Consider the following 24,626-nt stretch of genomic DNA (forward strand, 5'->3'; position numbering starts at 1 on the left):
ACAAACAAATATATAAACAAAAATTACTCTTACCCTATATCTCAGTCTTACACTAATGTGATTATTATTTACAAAAAAAAATATAAAATAGCGAACGGCCATAAATGATCACAGTTTCAACAGGTTTACTAACAAATTACAACCCAAATATTATTTATTGACATTTCTAATTAGAGGTCACTCGTTAATTACATACATCACACTAATTGCAGTCATTTTTACCATTACTCCACCCCCTCGCACAGCCCGACACATTTATATATTTAAAATTTCGTGTTTTATTCATATAATTGAAATAAAATGTCACAAACCTAAGAACCACCTAGGTAGGTGGGAATGGCCCTAGATTTCATGATTTTTTTACACGAACTATGACATCTTCAACCCCTTGTCACAATAAATAATATCACAATTTATTCCCCTAACGTGTAACCTAATAATCCCATTGAAGTCCCATCGACTTTACTGTAAATATTACAAAAGTAACTAAGCGTCGTAACAAAATTATCGTTGTTGTGATAAAGTAACAGTACAAAATTTACGTTACATAACAAAATTGATGTAACATCACAGAATTAATGTTACATAACAAAATTAATGTAACATCACAATAACAGTCAAATGCGCTCAAAATTTAATATAAAAAAAACAACAACGTTAACGTCAAGCTATAAAGATATGGCACAGTACTAGATGAGATAATTCGAAATGAATAACTGTTTGAAAGAAAAGAATTAAATTTGGATTCTTAGGTCATTTACGCATCAATAAATAATGTTGGAGTTGTTTTCAATCACGACAAATTTAATCTAGCCCCCTTTCTTAATTCGCTAATTAATTACCGACTTCAAAAGTAGAAGTTCATAATTCATGAATTCGAACATTTTTTGTTAAGCAAATAATATTGCGAAATTGTGTGAAATACAATTTTAAATAGTCTCTTATGTATAGATTTGATATATTATATAACAGAAGGTGTATCAAGTAACCTGGTCTTTGTAAACAAGGGGTATTTTTTATAAAACTATAGAAATACATATGTATATTGTAATATATATACAGTGGTGATATAACCTCTTTAGAAGTATATATATAGCGTTGTCCACATAGCCAAATAAATATATGCCTGTATACAAATTGAATAGTTCCTCACTGCGAGTTCTACTTTGTTAATGGGGTAGGGCTTCATCCATTTGCACTGTCATCAGGGAATCTTCAGGGTATATCTCCAGTAAGGCTTCAGTGCCATCGTTGAAGGGGAACGAGACACTGCCATCGACCACTAATCCTGAATGAACGAGACAAAACATACACACTTTAAAAACTGCACCAACTCGAAAATATAATATTAAGAACTCGCCTTTTTAAAGCCACTATAGTTTATTGGTTGACTAAAAAAATGCAGTAGGTATATAGGTAGGTAATGAAGTAAGTCCGGTATGCTAAATGTTAGACCAACCAGGCCATCATATATATATTAGAATGGCAACGGAATAGGCGACGGATGAAAGACGACTACATGCAACTGAAATGAGAATGTTGAGGTGGATATGTGGCGTGACAAGAATGGATAAGATAAAGAATGAATACATTAGAGGAAGTATGAAAGTGGCACCGGTGTTAGAGAGGTTGAAGAGTAATCGTCTATCATGGTATGGACATGTAATGCGTAGGAACGAGAATAATATTTTAAGAAAGGTGTTACATATGAATGTGGATGGTTATAAGGGCAGAGGAAGGCCGAAAAAGAGATGGATGGACTGTATGAAAGATATGGTAAGAAAGGAAGTAAATAACGCGATGACTGCGAACAGGGATGAATGGAAGCGAAAAACATATTACGCCGACCCCAAATAAATGGGATAAGGAAGAAGCAGATGATGGCAACGGAATAGGATTTGATATGCTGATAAAACTGAGTTTACGCAAACATTATTTCAAATTAACACATTAGTGGCCAGCACACTCTTTAAAAAGCCCAGTGACAGGTAATTTTATTTGTAATTAATGTTTATGTATATATAAATTAAATAAAGTACATATTAGTAAAGTATTATGAGTTCATGATTTAAAAATTTATTATAATATTTAAGGTTATATTTAGCGACACGTCCTGGCTTTGCACGAATGCATAACAAAACTTTAAATTTCTTAGCTTGTTATATACTATAACACGCACGTATTATACATATAAACCTTCCTTCTTCTTCTTCCTTTCCTTCACATTATCTATTGCTGATAACAGCATTAAAATCCGTTGTATAACTTAACAGATATAAGCGAAGACATAGCGGCGGCAATTTTATTTTATACTATATAAAGATTATATTAATACAAATTATTTAGGTTTTCTTTAATGACACTTGTAATCTGTGAACAATTTCTACCTAACAGTATAATAAATAGAAAATAAAATAAATAGAATAGTTTATACCTGCGTCGGTGCAGTGCGAGCGTACACGCACAGATGCGGCGGAGTCCCGCACACGCAGGCCACGTGGCGCCGGCCATTCTTCGAACGTGATGTATTCGCGGACGCTGTACGCCAGCTGCCGCGAATCTGACAAACAAAACATTTTATCAATAGCTGCCTTTAAACGTACAAAGTACTGTCTTTGACGCGCTAAAAGATAGGAAATAACTTATTTATTTAAATTGAAACATACAAATATTACAGGCGAACATGTATGGCGGGAGTGCTCAAAAGCATTGAACAGCGAGTAGAGAGTAGTTGACATATCATAAGAGCCTGCTATAGATCCGTACGTATGAAGATATTTCAATTTGATTTGATAAAAACATTCCAGTTCAATTATACATTGTATAAAGAGAGATATTTAAAATCTATCATACTAATTTCTTTTTTAATTCGTGACCCAAATAAGTATTTTGGTGAAGGCTGACATAAGGCAGGGATACTACAGTTTGCGGCACTGTGCGTTATTCTGCGGAACTATGCGTTAAGGTGCGGAACCTTGCGTTAGGGTCCGGTAATTCGATGGTAAGACTCACCAGGTGGGAACATCAGTTTCTGGTTATATCTTTCTGCGACTTCGCGTGCCTTCTCCAGCCGCGTATCCAACTTCACGTCGAAGTCCTTACCGAGGATCTTCATCAGCTCCAGTACCGAGTGGGTTCTGAGGCAATTTATACTGGAATCAATAAAGATTAATTACAAACTGAGGAATTGGTACTAGATTCACTTCTGAGAGCCGTGACCCAGTGATTTACTAGTCAGACCGATAAAAAAAATTATAAATTGTATTTCTCAAGCGATGAAAACGCTGATAAAAATCCAAAGTAATCCGAAAGATGGCGGTAAGCTATGTCATGTACAATTAAAGCTAAATAAATTTATAATCGAAATTACATTTATCTCAGTTATACGCGTTCGTTAGTAGACTAGGTTAGGTAGGAATTAGGGAAAAGCTAAAAATAACCTACAAAACAAAATAAATAAAAAATCCAATATACGCATGGAGGAGATTTTTAGTAATGGGATTATTTATGTATTTTATTATGTATGTATTTACAAAAAATCTAGGTATTTATATCTGTTGTCTAGTATCCATAACACAAGCTTTAGCTAGCTTGTGTCTAGATGGCGCTGTGTGAATTATCCATTATTATTATAAATAATTTTCTATTGCAGTCTATAATCCACACGAAATATTAAATACAAACCACATGAAATGCTTAAAATAAAACATAAAATACTAATTATAAAGTACCTGAAATGCCATGAAGTACTGCCCGTGCCGGTTGTGACACAGAGCCCTGAACTCTTCGTCTGCGTCCACTTGCCATTGTCGATCTGCAGTCGAAGCAACGACACTCGTGACGTCACACTTTCGCCTATGAACACCTGGAAATTTCCATTGATTTTCATTATTGATTCTTTATTTTACACATATATTGGACTAAAACAATGATATAATAAATGTAATGTACAAGAACGAGTTTATCTTTATTAAATCTATAATAATAAACAATATAATTATATATACATATTTAGACACAGCAAACGTTGCTTTGCCATATAAATTAATATTGCTATTAAAAAAAGGGGTTGATCGTAAAAGGGAGAAAATTTGAAGTTATATGTGTTTTTCAATGATAATTCATAATAAGAAAACTGTCAAAATGTATTTAGAGATATCAAAAATAGACGTGGGCCAATTCTCAGACCTACCAGATATGCACACAAAATTTCACAGAAATCGGTAAAGCTGTTTTGGAGGAGTATGATAACTAACATTTACTTTAATTTAAAGTTAAAAATAAATAAATATACCTCGTTAAGTGCTAAAAATGGCAACACCTTCGTGGATAGCTGCGAGCTTGGTGCGTCTTGGTCTGTGTGGTCGGGCTGACACTCCGTGTCCTGGAAGTGAGACACTGGTGGGTATCTGCAATTTGTCGTATAATTCAAATGACGTACGACAAAATTATAATCCCAACTGTTGGGTAACGGTAGAGATTAAATTAAAAATCTATGTGCATAATTGCTACTTTTCAATAATAATTTATTAATAAACAAGGACAATTCCTCTGAATTGTCAGAGTGTCATCTAGTTTCAAGTTAAGCAGAGCTTGTGTTATGGATACTAGACAAATGATATACATACACTGTTTTTTTTATGAAACACATACATAATATACACAGAAGGGGATTGTTAGTAATGTGGACTAATGTCCCCATTACTTGCAATGTACCATGTCAGGTTGACTCTACACAGTACCCTCTGGAAATCATCGTGATAAATTCCTGGTGAATTTATTTATTTATTTATATACACACTATCATAACAGGCATATGCCCAATACATATAATAGTGCATATACCCAATTTGCCACGATGGACTAACTGACCTCACCTCATGTTCATCTTATTATCCTCCACTGGAGCCCAGCTAGCGTGTACCGTTAGCACAAGAGGTACATTGCTAGCGTTGGAAACTACACTATATATCTTTTTTAGTTTATATATTTTATAACAACTATATTGTTTATATTAGGTATATATGACATTAGTCAGTAAAATATTTGCGAATATAGTCGCGGTTTGTTTTTTTTTATCTCTCGTCTTTGATCTCTCTCCTTTACAACTAACAGTGGGGCTAGTAGTCCCCTTACTTCACTAAGAGACCCCTTTCTCCCGTTAAATAAAGATTACTATCTAAATTAAACCGTTAGACCACAGAGACCTTCTCAAAATTAAAACGAGTTAGCAAATAAGCAGATGGGATGGAAGAAATAATATATACATATACAAATACTGTATTAAATTATTGTTGTGGTACCTGCAGTAGTGAAGTGTGTGCAGATCGACTGGTGTAATTTTGTCGAGTAGTTTGGGCACGCTTGACACTGTCGTACGAATTCGTGATCTGCGCAGCCACTTAAACTTGCCCTGCGAATAGTATAAGATACCATATATATCAAAACTGGTCAATATATATATTTATAATACGACGAGCTGAGTCTCTTGTCAGTTCTTCTTAGCTCGAAAGCACTCGGAACTGTTAGTAGGTTTGACATTATTTCTGCCCGCGGTTTCACCGGCGTTAAATTCAATGTAAAATATAGCCTATATGTTATTCTGATGCATAAGCTATATTACTGTAAAGTTTCATCAAAATCCGTTCAGTAGTTTTTGCGTGAGACTAGCTTATATGTGGCTATATTTTTTATTGAAATTTAACGCTGGTTAAAACGCGGACACAGAGCTAGTATTAAATATAAGTGTTAAACATGTAATTTGGTAAATAAATATATAAAAATAATTAAAACTCACCTCCTTCAATGCGTGTAGCGCACCCTTGACGTCGTTGGAGCACCACGTGGGTAGGCACAGCCTCCCGACAGACCGTTGCGGGGAACTGTTGAAGCCTATCACTGGTTTACTGAAACAATCATCATTATTATTATTACCCCTCCGTAAATTATACGCGTGGTGACGTGGTAATATGATGCTTGCGTGAGTGAGTGCGTGATTGAGTGCGTGAGTGAGTGCGTGAGTGAGTACGTGAGTGTGTGCGTGAGTGAGTGCGTGAGTGAGTGCGTGAGTAAGTGCGTGCGTAAACACGCACTTACTGCACTGCTTACGCACGCACTTACTTACTTTCAGGCAGAACTTAAATGTAACAATTGTCAAAAGTCAAATTAGTAACTGTCACCCGCACCATGCTACAGCGCATACTTACTTTGCATCTCGTACCCTGGAAGCGGCCAGTAAAAAGGTGCCATCCCCACCACACGGCACCACTACGTCACACCAATTGATTAGTTCATCGTTGTATGTTAATCTGTAACAATAATAATCATAAACTCAAAATAACTTTCAAACAAAAAAGACTAGGTAATAAATTGTAGCTATAAAAAATAACATTCACATAAAAAACAAAAAATTGTAGCTAAAAACATCTCGATAACGTTTAAACAAAAAAACCGCATCATGATAATGTTAAACTTATAATTTTTTTGGCTCGGCAGTTAATGGTGTAAATAAATGGATCAGTATAACAGTTAATAATACCTATCCATTTATACCTGCCCTTTCTACGCATTAAGCCAGTACTTCGGACAGCTGGTCCAATAACGTGAGATACGTTTCTCCAAACAGTGCTATAACTCTGTATATACATACAGAGTAGGTATAGTAATCACAGAGTACACACGAAAACGATTAAAAAAAAATCATCAATATTAGTTCAAATATTAGCAAACAACAAAGTCAACAACAAGCGTCTGGGCAAAATCCACTAGTTCTATAAACATAAAAAAAACCTTTTTTTTAATTGAGTTAGTTAAAAACTCATACCTATTCTATACCTACCTACTCTATACACGAATATATATACTTTTTACCGCGACTATCTCGAGTTATCTAAAGTTATCGCAAAACGGGGGTTTATTTAATAATTAACAACCAAAAATAAATTGTAGGTACTTAACCTTTTTTGCTCCTCAGTTTAATTAGCCTACAATATTAACTGCATTAAAATCTTTCAAATATTACACTATGGTTATCTGGTACACAGCTCTACAATCTATAGTGAGAAGTCACTATCGACTATGAATATTGATTTTTCTGTCAGCAGATTGTTTTCTTTACAGTATAAATCAAAGTCGCTGTCGCTGTCTATCCGTCCCTATGTATGCTTAAATCTTTAAAACTACGCATCGGATATTGAAGCAGTTTTTTTAATAGATAGAGTGATTCAAGAGGAAGGTTTACATGCATAATACATGTACACCCGTGCGAAGCCGGGTGTTTAGCTAGTATATACATATGAAATACGTTGGACAACGAACTTCACATGTCAGATTATTAGATTTGTATTTATGTATGGTATATGTATATGTATATGAAGCTATTTATTCATATATATTGCCAGTATAGCTAGTGGTTATCATAATATTCATACTATGTAAAACTTTAGACCCCTATTTAAGAAAATTGCGCGAACTGAAGAGTATTTCACACTTATAGTTTATGTAGAAAACGAGTACAGCGAGATTTTTTTTAATCTATACATATAAATTAAATTGGAGTGCCTGTTTGTAATATTGAAATGATCGTTTTTTACTACATGCATATGAATATAAATACGGTACATATGTACACCACAATAACATTTTTTACAATTTTTGTCTGTCTGTCTGTTTGTTCCGGCTAATCTCTGAAATGGCTGGACCGATTTTGACGGGACTTTTTTTGGCAGGTAGCTGATGTAATAAGGAGTAACTTAGGCTACTTTTATTTTAGAAAAATAACGTTAAATTCCACGCGGACGAAGTCGAGGATACAGCTAGTAACGAATATAAACACATATAATCAATAAAAAAAAATTATCAGTCGTGTAATATTATGGTAATGGGTACCGTCATATTACACGACTGATAACAAGCGTCAATGAAAATAATGGCAATATTGGTCATTGTCAATATTGGTAATTGCCAAATCAGCAAATAGAAACAGTCATTTCTGTGCTGTTATCAAAGTAATCTATATATTAATAATATGTGACGCAAGTCTGTAATAATAGAACCTTAAAATGTTCAAACTTATGATTTAAATTAATTATGATCAAATTTTCACCATTGACTGATTGTTAAAATCAACTTTGGTTCGAGCATCGACCGGAGTTAAACCTAGTTATATGAAAATACTAGATGTTCCCGCGACTTCGTCCGCATGAAATTAGCCGGAACAAACAGACAAACAGACAAAAATGGTAATAAATGATATTTTGGTGTATGTGCCGTATTTATATTCATATGCATGTAGTAAAAAACGGTTTTTTTAATATTACAAACAGACACTCTAATTTTATTTATATGTATAGATGTATAGATCAGCTGTAAATTAGTAGTAGTAGTGTAATTAAATATATTATAAAATTGTGTTGTGTGTAAAAAAGTCGAAAATGTCCAGCACCTATTGATTGAATATGATAGGAATCGAGCAGAGAGGGAAATATTTATCAAAAGTTTTGAAATCAATTTTGATTTTAATGTGTGTGTTATTCAGGGTCTACTACTATTTGCCTTTTTTCTGAGATTGCGCTTTGTGTGTGCTGATACAAGGAATTTGATAAATAGCTCGTATAATAGCTCTCACTCGGTAATTATTTAATTATTGTTAAGTAGCTTTAATATTTGTTATAATAAGGTTCGTTTCAATTTATGTTACAAAAAACGCAAAATAAATTTAGATAATAAAAAAAATATATCATAAACATATTCGTTTTTTTTTCAATTCTCCATCTGCAATACTCGTAATTTCCATATACATATTATCAAAGACCGATAATATGATTACAATGAGTTTCCGTTCAGATTTATCAAAATTATATTGTTGTTATATAAAGGGTATTATGGCCTTATATAATAGGACAGAGGTCGTTGCTACTCGGCTCTAAGGCGAACGTAAAGATTATACAATTAAATATATTATTAATTATGCTCAATATCATACATCTTTATTTATAAAAATTACGTTTTTTGTCCGTGATGGACTCCTAGACTGAACCGACTGCAATTTTGATTTGCACATTGTGCGCAATTTGATATAACTTGAAAGATAGGATAGCTTACATCTCAATTTATAGTCGCAACATTATTTTACTCAAGAACCTTAGCCACAGCAACTCATGTCCAGGTCAGCTAGTTACACTGTATAATGTACAATATGACCTTTAAGGTCTAAGCAAGTTTTCTCGAGTGATGCAGTTTCAAGAAGGGTATATTAAGGTTTTTTAAGGATCGGCAAAGCCCACGTGACACCCCTGGTCTTTCAGGCGTCCATAGGCTACGGTAACCGTTTACCATCAGATGGCCTGTATGCTTGTTTGCCACCGTCGTAGTATAGAAAATTAAAAAAGCAAAATTATGCCCAATAGTTTAGGATGTCGACACATACATAGATTTTTTTATGAATGATAATGCATTCCATTGTCATTCATAAAAAAATAATGTACGCGGCTGCGCTAACGTTAACGCTGGCGGGGCACCAGTTTTTTTTTATGGATGATAATGGAATGGCGCACCCGCCTGCGCTAACGGTTTACACTGGCGGGACACCAGTGGAGGATGATAAGACGAACATGAGGTCAGGTCAGTTAGCACATCGTGACGAATTCACCAAGAATTTATCACGATGGCTCCCAGGGGGAACCGCGTGGAGGTCAACCTGACATGGTCCATTGCTAGTAATGGGGTCATTAGTCCACGTTACTAACAATCCCCTTCCCCCCGGCGGGACACCAGTTGGGGATGATAAGAAAAACATGAGATCAGATCAGTTAGCCCATCTGGCAAATTTACCATGAAATTATCACGATGGTTTCCAGGAGAACCGCGTAGAAGTCAAGCTGACATGGTGCATTGCTAGCTATTCTATTTATATTAATGAAACAAAATAAAAGTTGAACTCAACGCGCACGAAGTTGCGGATAACAGCTAGTCTTACTTAATATTATTTATACGCAAAACTTTGTGAGTATGTATGAATTGATGGATGGATGAATGTTTGTTGCTCTTTCAGACAAAAACTACTGAACGTATTTAAATAAAACTTTACAGTAATATAGCTTATACATCAGAATAACAACTACAAATTTCATGCGAGTGAAACCGCGGGCACAGCTAGTGGTTAATAAAAATCAAACGCATTCAGTTAATCTCATGCTAATGACACAATTACCTTGCGGGCGTCTCTACAATGGTCCCAAGTTTCGCACATCTGAGAGAAAATAATATGTTATTATCTTATTAATATTATAAACGCGGAAGTTTGTGAGTATGGATGGATGTTTGTTACTCTTTCATGCAAAAACTACTGAACGGATTTTCATGAAACTTTACAGTAATATAGGTTATACATCAGAATAACATATAGGATATAAATTTTAAAAAAGAGTTTTATTTCAGAGATTCACATATATTATGAATTGACAGAAAGTTTTTTGATATCGGTTAGATTTGAACTAAGAATCTTTCAGTCTCATCATCATCATCATCAGCCCACTGCAGTCCACTGCTGGACATAGGCCTCTCCCAAGGCACGCTACTGGGCACGATCTTCAGCCCTTCTCTTCCATTTTCTTTTGGTCTAGAAGAGTATAATAAACCACTAGGTCACAACTCACCTACACAATGTAACTAGATGTTTCCCTAATACTTCTAGTTTTTTTTTAGTGGATGATAATGGAATGATGCACCCGCCTGCGCTAACGGTTTACCCTGGCGGGCACCAGTGGAGGATGATAGGATGAACATGAAGTCAGATCAGTTAGCCCATCGTGATAAATTCACCGGGATAGTTTTCAGAGGGTACCGTGTGGAGGTCAACCTGGCATGGTACATTGTTAGCAATGGAATCATCAGTCCACATTACTAACAATCCCCCTCCCAATACTTCTAGTTACAACAGTGTACATGTATTAACGCACGTAACACCTCTATAACCCCAAGTTCATGTAAACGGAATTATTATCATTCGATAAGAAATGAACAAAACAAACTTTTGTTTACAATAACAATAATCGGAAATGCGTTTCATATAATCATGCTTCCTTTGAAATGCCAACGAGGCTTTAGATAATCCTGGTATACAAAAACAGCCGTCTACATGAATTTAGAAACAAAAAAAAAACAAAGTTCATTTAGAAAAACATCACTATGTTAATATCGTCATATTTTTTCAAATTATCAAAAACAGTTGCCCGAAACTGGCGTTTACAGCTTTACCGAACGATAGGCGCGAGTGCAGATGGTACTCTAAAATCGCGGAAGGATTAATAGAGCAGCAGAAAGACAACTCCTGCCTGACGCTAGGGGTTCGAATATGTCGATCCCCGTTGGAATTGAACGGGGATCGTCTGGTGTACAGAAACGTGGAAACAAAATGCTGATGACAACCTTGCTGATCAAAAAAATCTTTTCGATACTAAGATAATCCAAAGGAACATAAGTTCAAGAAAAAAATATCAAAGTCACGGAAAATATGCTGTATAAGCGACATTTTCGTTTATTTCATTCATAAACAAACTTCATCTCGCTCTCCTATTTCGTCCAGTTAGCTTGGAACGGCGCAGTGTGAATTTCCCTGGGTTATTATTATACCAATGATTGTATCGTACGAGGATCGCACCGGCGACCATCGGAGGTCAGGTAGTGTGCTAACCCGCGACACCAGCAAGGCTATCAAAAATCCACTTTAGTTAATAGAATGATCATTTCACCTGCTAGCCATCTCCACTTTCAATCCAATGTCCCTCATATTCTTCGCAACACTTTCTTCGAATGCTTTCTGTTCTTTATGGTTTTGTAGCATGGCGTCGTAGTCTGACCCTCGCTTCCGAAGTATCCTCTCCAGCTCATCATCGGATATGTTCTCTCGACTGTGTCTGTGGGAAGACCATGTTCACTATTATTCAAATATTATCTTTTTTATTTATATCTGTATCTAACAGAAAAAATAGGTAGAAAGTGTTCTGTCTATGCTTATTTTTGGTGTGTGTATAAAGAATTTATCCTTAATTATTATTTCTTAATAGAATAACGCAACTATATATATTTTTACTGATTGGAAGAACATATATTCTGTATAACTTTATGGATACCCTGTCCAAATCCGGTACCTAATATAATATTATTATTATTGTTTTTCTTTGTACATCCCTATGAGAACAACGAAAGAGTTTATAATTTCACTATACACTTTTTTTCTAATCGGAATGTTGATGATCTTATATTACAGATCAAAAAACACAGTAGGTATAACATGTGACAAATCTTTTTTTTCGAATTAGGTGTTATTTTACAGAAGTCCATTTCATTACTTTATGAACATTATACCCATTATGGATACCCTATCCAACTCCGCTACAATTATATTATTATTATGCAATGGAAATTGAATAAAAAATAGATTTTGGACTACTCTAATTCTGTTGGCGGCACCTGGCCTTCGCTGGACGATAGGGGGCGAGTGCAGATGGCACTACAAACCCGCGGAAAGACTTATGGAGCGGCTGAAGGCTGAGGACCGGTGTCCTCAAACTAAAGTCTTATCCGTCAGGCGGGACAGACCGAACCTCAGCTCAGGCCGTGCTAATTTCGATCCCCGTTTGAATTGGACGGGGGATCGATCGGAAGGGTGGACAGGGAATCGATTGTAGGGTACAGCTTATAACTGTTACATTGCTTACTTTTCATATTCGAATCTCGTGACCTTGGACACTATGAGGCTCTTCTCCATCTTCAAGTGGGGTCTGTCCTCTTTGTTACTGGTGCTGCCTCGCCTCTTCGTGCTGGACAGAAACGGCTTCGTGACGTCATTTTTTTGAAGACCTGTAACAGTTTTGATCTAAATTTTATAACATTGCCATTTTATAAAATAATATTTTATTAAAATAGATGTACATTTAATCACTTAATGATAATGTATTATTTTGTTTAAGTTCTCTACCATTAGCATGTGTGCAACACACAAATATTCTGTGCGGAAACCTGACAACCGCAGTGGTCAGTACTTCCGATGGTCATAGGTTCGAATCCTCGCACGGTGCAAACATTTGTATTCATGAGTATGGTTTTGTATACGCTGGGTGTTTTCTATGTATATTTATTTATAAAAAAAAATAAGTATCACTTGTCTAGTACCAATAACACAAGCTGTGCTTAGCTTAGGACTAGATGATATTATATAGTATACCAGTTTCATAACAAAACCTAATACACTCATTCTATTTCCGCCTACACCAAAACGTTACAAGTAATCACAACACGCGACCCGGTGCAATGCAGTTCCATTCAATGGATGCATTGATTACAAAGTCAAGCAAAATATTAACAAACAAACACACTTAGATAAACTTGACCTATTGACTATTGGAAGATATAATTGGAAAGTGGAATTTTTTCATTGATAACCGTTTATATTTAGTATTTGTATACAAATATTGTATACAATACGAAAAAAGGGAATTACATTCGACGAAATGGGAAACGAGGTTAGTAGAATAATAAAAATACTATAATAATAATGCCCCTGGATCATTCACACAACACCATCTAGTCTCAAGATAAGCAGAACTTGTGTTATGAGTACTAGACAAGTGATATATATATGTACTTACATTTATACATATTACATTTTTTGTAAATATATACATTTATAGAGGACACCCAAACCAATACAACAATCATACTCATGAATACAAATGTTTGTACCGTGCGAGGAATCGAACCCGCGACCATAGTACGGCTGTGTGCTATACCACTATATCATGCTAGTATCTACCCGACACTTTGTCTTCAATAATGCAGAAAAAGTGTGTCAATTCCAAGCCATTCTCTTATCAAATGTAGAGAATGGCTCTATAAGAAATGTGTCAATTGGATATATATTTGAACACGCGACCATCGAAAGTAAAGCGATGTACTAAACCTCTAGACCATAGGGGCCATCACAGTATTTTAAATTATAGGTTGAAAGACGGCGTAATGACAAAGATAACAAGGGGATGCTGTGCAGGTTTGGACATTTGGATAGGACTACTGAAAATAACGAGAGATCTATTCAACGATAATTGTGACCTGAAAGGGCCTCCTCTCAGCTGGTGCCGCAGCGTGTCACTGCAGCGCTGATTTTCAGTGGAGCCACTAAAAGGAAATAGCATTCTTGATATTATTGAGTTTAAATGTATAAAATGTAATAAAGTTATATAATATAATATAAGTATATATATAATAATATAAGTAAGAGTAAGTTAGATAGATAATGATAAATGTCAAGTAAGTGTAATGCAGACGAAGTTGCACGCGTCAGCTAGTAACAAATAAATAAAAATGGCATTGACACAGTTATTTAGAGTCAGATTAGAATTTACGACCTTGTGATACATAAACCGGGGTAGCAAACCACTAGGTCACCACCCGTTCTCAATAAAAAATAAGGTTTATAAAATTGGTACATCTTTTTAGAAATGCGTCACTTCGATAGTGCTGATTAACAAATGTCAGCACGGAATCGACTGATAGGCCGTATCATCTAAAGGTTAACTTCCACTGTAGGTCATTGAACCGCAGCGGTGGATCTTTTAACCAACTCTTTATTGAGAGTGAGATTAGGCAGGTACTTATACTCTCTATAGTTAATAATCTAAACACTAAACGCTAACTGATTAATTTAGTATTTGCAACACATGTTGGGATGGACCATATCTGCATGTGTGTGTGATTTTGTATGTCATTTTAACTTTGAACTGTTTTAAGCTATATTTACAAATGAATTTCTAAATTTTATGTATACCCCGTAGATCTGAGTGTCAGGTTGTTATCATTTTTTATACACCTATCTAAGGATGACCCATCCAAAAAATATTTTTTCTGTCAATTTTTTATAATGTGTCATTAAAAATACACTCATAAATTTCCATTCTCCTATTACCAACCCCTATTTTTTTTGCGACATTTATATAAAAAAATAACGTTTGACTTGGAGTTAGTAATATATATCTCTACATAATATAAAATGAAGTCGCTTCCGCTATATGTTCGCTTAGATCTTTTAATTTAATCTACACAAAGGATTTTAATAAAGTTTTAGCAATAGATAGAGTGATTTAAGAGGAAGGTGTATATGTATAATACATATACACGAGAGATGCCGGGGCAGGTAGCTAGTAGTATGTATAAAGAGTAATAATTAAATATATAACTATTGGCACAGATGATATAATAATTATTAAGTTATATCGCACAGAAAATGAGATGAAACTAATGTATCATAATTAGTAATAAATAAGACAGAATAATGAAATAACGTCACAAATTTAGTCACTAATAGGGTCGAACCTGTGACCGTAGATAAACTTGTAATGATACCCACCAATATCTAGACTAGACAGTAGCAACTAAGAGAGACCCTAACTGACCCATTTCTAATAGACCCATTCTTTACATTCGATAAGAGAATGATATACTAGTTGTACACCAGACTTTGTCTGCATTTTTAAGACAAAAGACACTCGGTACAAATATTTGTATTCATGACTATGATTATTGGTATTAAAGACTTCCATGCGGGTGAAACCGCGGGAAAAGTAATAAATAGATTAAATACAACATTATTTTGACAGATATCAAATAATAGTGACAATCTAGTAAAATATTTGTATTATTTGATATCGTTACTTATTAAGGGGAAGACCAAAACACAGCTATATCAAGCAAGTTAAAGATAAAGTTGGAGTCGTGTCGTATTGAGAACTAAAAAGGTTGATAGTAGCCTAAGTTACTCCTTATTATATCAGCTATCTGCCAATAAAAGTCTCGTCAAAATCGGCCCAGCCATTTAAGAGATTAGCCGGAACAAACAGATAGACAGACAGACAAAAACTGTAATGATATTTTGATGTATGTACCGTATTTATATTCATATGCATGTAGTAAAAAACGGTTATTTTGAATATTACAAACAAACACTCCAATTTTATTTATATGTATAGATATTGGAATTATTATTGAATACATGAATGAAGTTTTATATATCACTATGTGACCATCGACATTAGAGTTTTTCTATAATGTCATTCGTTCATTTAACGCGCATTTTTCGCTTAATTATTTTCAAATACAATTTAGAAAGTGAATAAACACTACGGTAATCATTTACCATCAGATGGGCCGTATGCTTATTACCTACATGATATACCAACACTGCAAAAAATTGTGATTTCAAATACAATTTAGAAAGTGAGTACAAATAATCAATGTTAGTGAAAAAATGGTATCACCATTTTGCAGTTTAAACCCTGAATGTTCGCATAAATTTGTTGCTATTTCCATTTCATCATCATCATTATCAGTTGTTAGTGCTTACATGATAATTCTTAAGATAGAATGTTTATTTACATTTTCTGTATGTTGTATTCAAACAGAAGTATATATTATATACAATTGTATATCTATACATCTTACTAATATTATAAATGCGAAACTTTCTGAGTATGGATGGATGTTTGTTATTCTTTTATGCAAAAACTGCTGAACGGATTTTGATAAAACTTTGCAGTAAGATAGCTTATTCAAATTCAAATTCAAAATATCTTTATTCATGTAGGTCTATTACAGACTCTTATGATATGTCAAATCTACCGTCAGTTCGGAATGATATCGAGATGAGAAGAACTGACAAGAAACTCAGCTCGTAATTTTTTCAAATAATAGTGGAACATGTTTATGATAAATACAGTTATTAAAATTCAAATTTGGGAGAATAGAGTGACCACCAGCATATGCTATCGCAAAGAACAAAAAATTTAATCAGTGTTCACAACCTGAACAGACCAGTCCCCACAAGCAGCACCCGTTCACGAGTATGACGTATGAGCCAGCCATCATTGTACTCAACCATATTTGAGGGAGCACATCGACCCGGCCCACCACGCCGCCACAAGTTTGAACTTTATAGCGAGCATGACTGTTTCAGGTTACTCCACTACGTCAATTATATTATTTACAGCATAGGCTGTACCGATCACAGTTTTCACCCATTACAATATTAAATTTACATTATTTAATTTACAATATGTCATTACAAAATTTATAATAAGTTTCTTTATTGTTATTACATTATCCATGTCAATGGGAAAAATTATATGGCTCATAACAAAAGTTAAAATTGTAATTAAGTCCACACATTGTAGTCATTTAAGTAGTCGTTTATTTTATAATAAGCTTTAGAGCAAAGTGTTTTTTTTACATGTATCTTAAATTTGGCTTCACTTAAATTTAAAACACTATCTGGCAATTTATTATAAAAACGTATACAATGTCCCATGAAAGATGTACTTACTTTTTTGAGACGATAACTAGGCATATTTAATTTATTTTTATTCCTTGTATTAAAAGCGTGTAAGTGACTATTTTTTGGAAATAAATTTAAGTTTTTGCGTACATACATAATATTTTCATATATATATTGAGAGGGAACAGTAAGAATACCTGTTTCTTTAAAGCGTTCTCTAAGAGATTCGCGACACGGTAAATTATATATTGAACGAATTGCTCTTTTTTGTAATATAAAAATTGATTCTACATGCTCTTCCCCACAATATAATACCATACGACATTATACTATGGAAGTAACTAAAATACACTAGTTTCGCTGTTGCAGTATCAGTCAATTGTCTAATTTTTCTGATAGCAAAAGCAGCCGAGCTTAGTCTTTTGGCTAGTGTGAATATATGTGGACCCCACTGCAATTTATTATCTATTACAATACCAAGAAACGAAGTCTCATCAACAAAGTCCAAAACATGATGATTCATACTAACAGTTGTCGTTACTTGTTTTACATTTGGTAAAGAGAATTTAACACATTTTGTTTTCATTGAATTAAGCGCTAGATTATTTGATGTAAACCAGTTTAGAACATCCTCAAGAGCAATATTTATATTATTAAAATCCTTTGTATTTCTTTTCACTTTGAAAATAAGTGATGTGTCATCAGCAAACAATACTATGTCAAGTATGTTTTGAAACTGGTATGGTAAGTCATTTATATAAACAAGAAAAAGAAATGGGCCAAGTATAGAACCCTGGGGTACACCCATTTTTATAAATGACCCCTTGGACTTGCTTCCTTTAATGTCTACCACTTGAATTCTATCGCGCAAATATGATCCAATGAGTTCTGAGGATTTTTCTCTAATTCCATAATGCTCTAGTTTGCGTAATAATATCCTATGGTCAACGCAATCAAACGCTTTAGAGAGATCACAGAAGACACCAATGGCATCCTGTGAATCTTCCCAGGCACCGAAAATACTTTGTATTAAGTTAATGCCTGCATCAGTAGTAGACCGTCCACTTAAATCCAAATTGCTGCTTATGAAATAAATCATGTGTATTAAAATGAGCTAACATTTGTGTAAGTAGTATCTTTTCAAAAATCTTACTAAATACTGGTAAAATTGAGATAGGTCTAAAATTTGATATATTGTCTTTGTCACCAGATTTAAATAGCGGTATTATTTTACTCACTTTCATTAGACTGGAAAAATACCTTGATCAATGCTCATATTAAATATTTCAGTTAAATGTGAAGCAACTTCACTTATTACAGTTTTCATGACTCTAACTGACATACCCCAGATATCCTCAGTTCCTTTTAGATTGAGAGCGTTGAACGTTTTTATCACACAGGAGCAACTGATATGATGAAAAGTAAAGTCATGAACGCAAGGATTTATGGTATTTTTTAATAATGTTTCAGCTAAACTAGGTGACGAGTTTAAATTTTCCGTAGCTTTGAGAGGTATTGTTGAAAAGAAATTATCAAAAGTTTGAGCAACTAGTTCATTATTATCAATAATAACGCCATTTTCTGCTTTTAACTCATATTCTGACTGGCGCGACTTAATGTTACCTGTTTCTGTATTTATTATATTCCAGGTAGTTTTTATTTTATTTTTAGAAAACTTAATTTTATTCTTTAAATAAAGTGCCTTGGCGGCCTTACATACTTTTTTGAATAACTTTGAATAATTTTTGACATATTCATAGAATATAGGATCACGCAAATATGATCTAATATCATATAATTGATACATATTTTCCCTACTTATATTGATACCTAATGTTGACCATTCAGCGTACTTAGAATTATTGACTTTAAGTTTCTTTACTGTAAAATTGTTATCAAAATGATTTTTTATTATATTGAAAAAACGATTATATGATATATTTGGATCAATATTATCAAATATCAAAAACGGTAAACTTCCATTTAATCTGTTTTTAAAATTCTGTAATTTAAATGCTGTTGTTGGTCTGTAGAACTTATACATAATCTCGTTTTTTTCATTACATGCGAATGTTACTATTTGTCCACAATGGTCTGACGGCAATCTATTTATAATCGATTTATTTAAAATACTAAAATACAATATATATTATCAATACATGTTGCCGTAGTGGATGTAATATATCTGATATATATATTATATATCAGAATAACACATAGGCTATAGTTTAAAAATACATTCAGTAAATTGAGCTATATATAATGATAAGTGTGATGCAGACGAAGTCGCGGGCGATAGCTAGTATAATATATGTATACGATCACGACACATACACAGTACATCATGCGAAGTCTACGTGGATGTACTAGCCTATATTTCTTTATTTAAGGAAAGAGATACATCGGCTTTAGCACTTCCAGTAAATTTATAATTTATATTATCATAGTTAGCCAACCAAGATTCCACAAATAAAAAGGATACACATATGTATTTACGAAAAAAAAAAAATCTATGTACTTGTATCAGTTATCTAGTACCCGTAACACAAGCTTTAGCTAGCTTAACTTGGGACTAGATGGCGCTGTGTGAATTGTCTTGAGATTATTATTACTATTATACACACAAAATAACAGTTACTCTTATCCAAAATACTCTCAAACGATCAGACACTCTTCTTCATTGAGGAAATATATTTATTAATTTTACCACGGAACAGATCGACGTGACAACGTTATTTGCGTTACAAGGACTAATTAAGTAGTTTATGGCAGTCAACAACCGATTAAAAAATACTCATCATAATCGGTGCTAAATTGAACAAGAAATAGCTTAACGTACGCACATAAACATAAGCGTAATTCAGACCTTCATTGAAGTCAATTGAACCGGTAATCATTCAATATTTCAGAGAATTAAATTATTACAAAAAAAACCTAACGATGTGGTTAATGACTGATAACCTCTCAATTATTTGGGGATATAGAAATCCTGGTTCAGAGTCCACGGGATAAACTGACTAACTAATTAGTAATAAAAACAAACAAACAACGGACCGATTTCGAATTGTCATTCTCTAAACATATCTCCAAAACTACAATTTTACTGAGATCATTTTTATTAAGTATCGTTCATAGATCATAACGAACTAAAAACAATAATATAAATAAATAACCCTGGACAATTAACATCGCACCATTTAGTCCCACGGTACAGCTGGCCTTTACAGCTTCACTGGACGATAGGGGCGAGTGCAGATAGACTCGCAAAAGGACTTACAGAGCAGCTGAAGGCCAACTCCCGCCTGACGGGTACTACTTTAGTCTGAGGTACCGATCCCCGTTTGAATTGAACGGGGACCGATCGCAGGAGAGTATGTATGGATAGTTACTCTTTCACGCAAAACTACTCTACGAATTTTGATAAAACTTTATACATTAGAAGTGTATAAATACAGTGGGTTCTCTTTGCCAAGTTCGAATTCGACGACGCTGTCGGGTAATGTGAGCCAACTCTAAGTGAAATGACTTTCTGCAACTAACTAAATCAACATGTATCACTTTGTATTGATAAGTATAGCAACATTGTTTGTTGTCCTTACTGTATTAGATTATCCACAATAATTAACATTTGAACCCTGTATCTAACAAGGATATTTTCATTTATGTAATTGGAAATGATTTAATTATAGAATTGAATGTTATTGCTAATGGATTATTGTAAATTACGTATTATTTCCGTGCGTTATTATTGTTTCCTATTTGATAACGGGAATAGGAAGTAAGCTAGGGTCACATGTTACTGGAAAGATAATAATGTTTCCTGTAGACATAGTAGTTGTCTGGAGCAAACATTTCATTCTCTGAACAATCACTGGCAATGTTTATCTGACACCCCAGTATATAACAAACATTCAATAAAAGAAATAGAAATAATTTTTAATTTTATTTAAATAAACTCAATATGAGCACTTTTGAATAGTCATTCTACAACTAATTCGGAACGCAGATTCATCAAGAAGAATGAGATGAGCAAGAACCTTGTGATTTGCTCTTTTGAATTAACATTATTATAAATATTTAAATACATGTAAGAGACATGATAGATGAGGGATAATCAAAATAAAAACCGCTATGCACTCATTCCTTGTGCAATCAGATAATATTGAACAGCACTATAAATTTTAAGATTTTACTGCTAAAATGTTTATATATTTAAAAATAATTAAGTAAGTTAACAAGTTTATGGGAATGTGATTTAGATGTAAGATTTTTAAACATTAGTCTATCAAGTATGCCTTTGGTCACAGATACAAGGTTGAGCCACAGAGAATGGAGCAATTACATACTAATTAATAACAGAGTAGAAAATAAGCCTTAAGTTTTGGTTGTTAAATGACTTTATGTAAAAAAAGAGAACATTACAAGAAACATTGTTTTATTTTTATTGATAAGTATAACAAAATTCACATATATAAGTATTTAAATATACAAATAAAAATAAGAATATACAGTTTATCCAGTTGACAGACCAACAAATTAATGTTATATCCAAGAGAAACAAAGTTTATTGTATGTATGTGTGTTTATTTGTATAAACACACATACATACAATAAAATTAATGTCAAATAATCTGATTCATAAATAAAATTATATAATGACAGTGCAATGTGTGTGTGTGTATATACCTCCATTGGAGAGGAATCACTGATTAAACAATTTCTTTTAATTCTGCTAGCCTTGTCATATGACAACATTCCATGAGAATAGAATGACATTAAAAGAATTGTTTTTATATATACTACTATATATGTATATTATATTTCCATTGCAGAAGGAAAATTTTTAAAATTCATGTCTGAAGATGATGTTGTTATCCCAGCCAATTTTAGCCACAGTGACTGTCTTCAACTCTGGTTTTGCCGTTAATGTGCTCGCAAGTGGCTTATGTAGCCAATTTTGTTTATAAAAATCCTCGCGCATTGCGGCCATGAGAGCACACCATTCACATAATTATAGCTGTCAATTATACCATTCATGACTAACACTAAATGGAAACCCCATGCATTAACAATGATTGCTATACTGTTTGTAATTTAAAATATCATTAGTGAGTAATAGGCTATAGTTTTATATATATATGCAATTTAATAACAAATAATGTAAGAAAAATTCAAACAAAAATATTTTGGTTAGTGTGTAACCTTATGGCCTATTCGGAATATTATCTAGCCATTCATTTAAATATTGTTTTCATTCCCCAATAACCTTAGTGGAGGTGAAATGTGTTAACAATTACGTAGACGCACTATCAAATCAAATCAAATAAACTCGTTTATTTGCAGTATAGAGTGTTTATAGTTTTTAAGAATATAATATACAATGATTGGACATTACATTCAACATTGTTAAAATATATTCGGCCTGCATTTAGACATGCATATTTTTATTATAACACCCAGAGAATACTATTGAGAAAGCTTAATAAATATAAAACCAGCAAATGAATATTTCTATTATATTATAAATTACTGATCACTCTCATGAGAACTAAAAATAATATCAACTATTTCAGTGTTATCTTACATACAATTTAGTCAAATCCTGGCTGAAGGCAGCCATGGAAATCAAAGAAGTCAGAAACAGGATAAAAAAATGTAAAATAAACATAGATGGTTTTTTAATGGTTTTTTCCAAAGAGCCTATAAAATTATAATGTTTCATTGGATACATAAAAAAAATCTAAAACCTTAGCCAATAGAGCAGTAAGGTAAGCTTCTCTAATGTGACTGAAATTGCAAACAAACTGATGGCCCACTGATGAAAAGGGGCAAGTGTTAGGTGCAGACATTAACAGCAATGGACATAGTGTTATTCATGTTATACGACAGCCCTGCATGCCCTTAATACATTATCATTCCTGAGGACTAATGTCATGTCTCAATACCTCGTAATTGTACTGCTATATCTTCCAAATCAAGCTGTTTAGCGTCAGAAAAAGGAATGAGAGAACGGTATTCACTCTAATAAACAATAACAATTATCTTATAGCTTCTAATTTCTGTATCTAAGTAAAATAATTTATATACTTACGTCTAAGTCCCTTTGCAATAGACACGCTAAAATTATTCAACACAGACATATTCACGTTTCAGCACTACACAGTTCAGTTTATATTTATAAGCTCTTAAAGATATTGAACATTTAAATAAGTAATTTTTTTGCATCCAAACACTAAAATCACTAATTAATTGTAATATTGGTATTAAATTGTTGATGTAAAAACTCAATGACAAAAAGTCATCAATTGGATTGGATTATTTATTATCGTGGGGGCGTGGCGACTTCATGAATTCATAGGGCTCTCTCGTGTTTCGCATTAATGATACTGATAAGGTTTTTATTATTTAAATAATTTGCAGATATAAAATATCATGGAACGACTCGAGTGTGCACAAGTTTATTATTGACTTTGAAAGTTGTCAATAAGGTTGATTTTGACAAATGTCAGATGTTTGTTTAATTTTTTTTGTGTCTGTAAAGTACAGCACAAAGGGGCCTGCGCCCATACAGCCATATGCATGTTTAAATTGTCAGTCGTGACTTTGACAACGACGTCATATTTTTTTGCTTTATAGTATTCACCTAGATTGTACGATAAAAAACAACTAAAAATATATTAAATATTTTTTTTATATCTACTACTTTTAACTAAGGACCCTCCGATGAAGGCCCACCACTAGCCGGCTATGTCCGGGTTCTCCAGACATTTATATCTATGTAACTGGAAAGCGAACTGGTATTTAGAAATGAAAATCTTGTATACATAAATACGCCATTCAGTTAAATGTTTTCATTAGGTCCTTGGATGAAAAGCTATTTATCACATTTAGCAAGGTAAATGATTTTATACCTATTTTACCTGATTGTATATATTCTATTGCTATATCAGACGGTGTAAGATGAAATTTGAACGTTGTTTCCAAGGAGCAAAGCTTTGTTTCAAAATAAAACGCTTCTAACTGGGTACTTGTATATTAGTTCCATTATAAAATAGCTAATGAACGTTACAAGCAATAAATAACAAATTTAACAACACTATTCACTTGACTTTTCATTATTTACAATACCCTATATGAGGATTCTTATTCAACAAACACAATAATAATGGAATGTCGGATATTTACTGTAGGGCACAAATACATCAAAATTATGACTTATAAAATTTTAGAAAATTATTTAATTTTTTTATTACAATGATCAGACTAGGAAGCCAATAAATATTTTTAACTTTATTCACGACCC

General features: G+C 33.4%; 1 protein-coding gene across 2 annotated transcripts; it reads right to left on the reverse strand.

The window, feature by feature from the left end:
* Positions 1–709: 709 nt before the first annotated feature.
* On the reverse strand, positions 710–23,779 carry LOC131855268 (NAD kinase 2, mitochondrial). 2 transcript variants are annotated; one of them, XM_059206512.1, is made up of 12 exons: positions 23,415–23,779; positions 12,720–12,861; positions 11,751–11,915; positions 10,211–10,249; positions 6,207–6,308; positions 5,798–5,906; positions 5,304–5,413; positions 4,295–4,409; positions 3,732–3,865; positions 3,013–3,152; positions 2,435–2,560; positions 710–1,288 (listed from the first exon to the last, which is right to left on the reverse strand). In XM_059206512.1, the coding sequence occupies exons 1-12, from the start codon at positions 23,461–23,463 to the stop codon at positions 1,170–1,172; spliced, it is 1,350 nt and encodes a 449-aa protein (XP_059062495.1). In that variant the 5' UTR covers positions 23,464–23,779; the 3' UTR covers positions 710–1,169. The 2 variants fall into 2 exon arrangements, with proteins under 2 accessions (XP_059062495.1, XP_059062496.1); XM_059206513.1 differs by lacking the exon at positions 10,211–10,249.
* Between the last annotated feature and the right edge of the window lie 847 nt (positions 23,780–24,626).

The sequence above is a fragment of the Achroia grisella genome, unplaced genomic scaffold (genome assembly GCF_030625045.1).
Source record: "Achroia grisella isolate CSIRO2021 unplaced genomic scaffold, CSIRO_AGI_Agris_v1 utg1360, whole genome shotgun sequence".
Lineage (NCBI taxonomy): Eukaryota > Metazoa > Arthropoda > Insecta > Lepidoptera > Pyralidae > Achroia > Achroia grisella.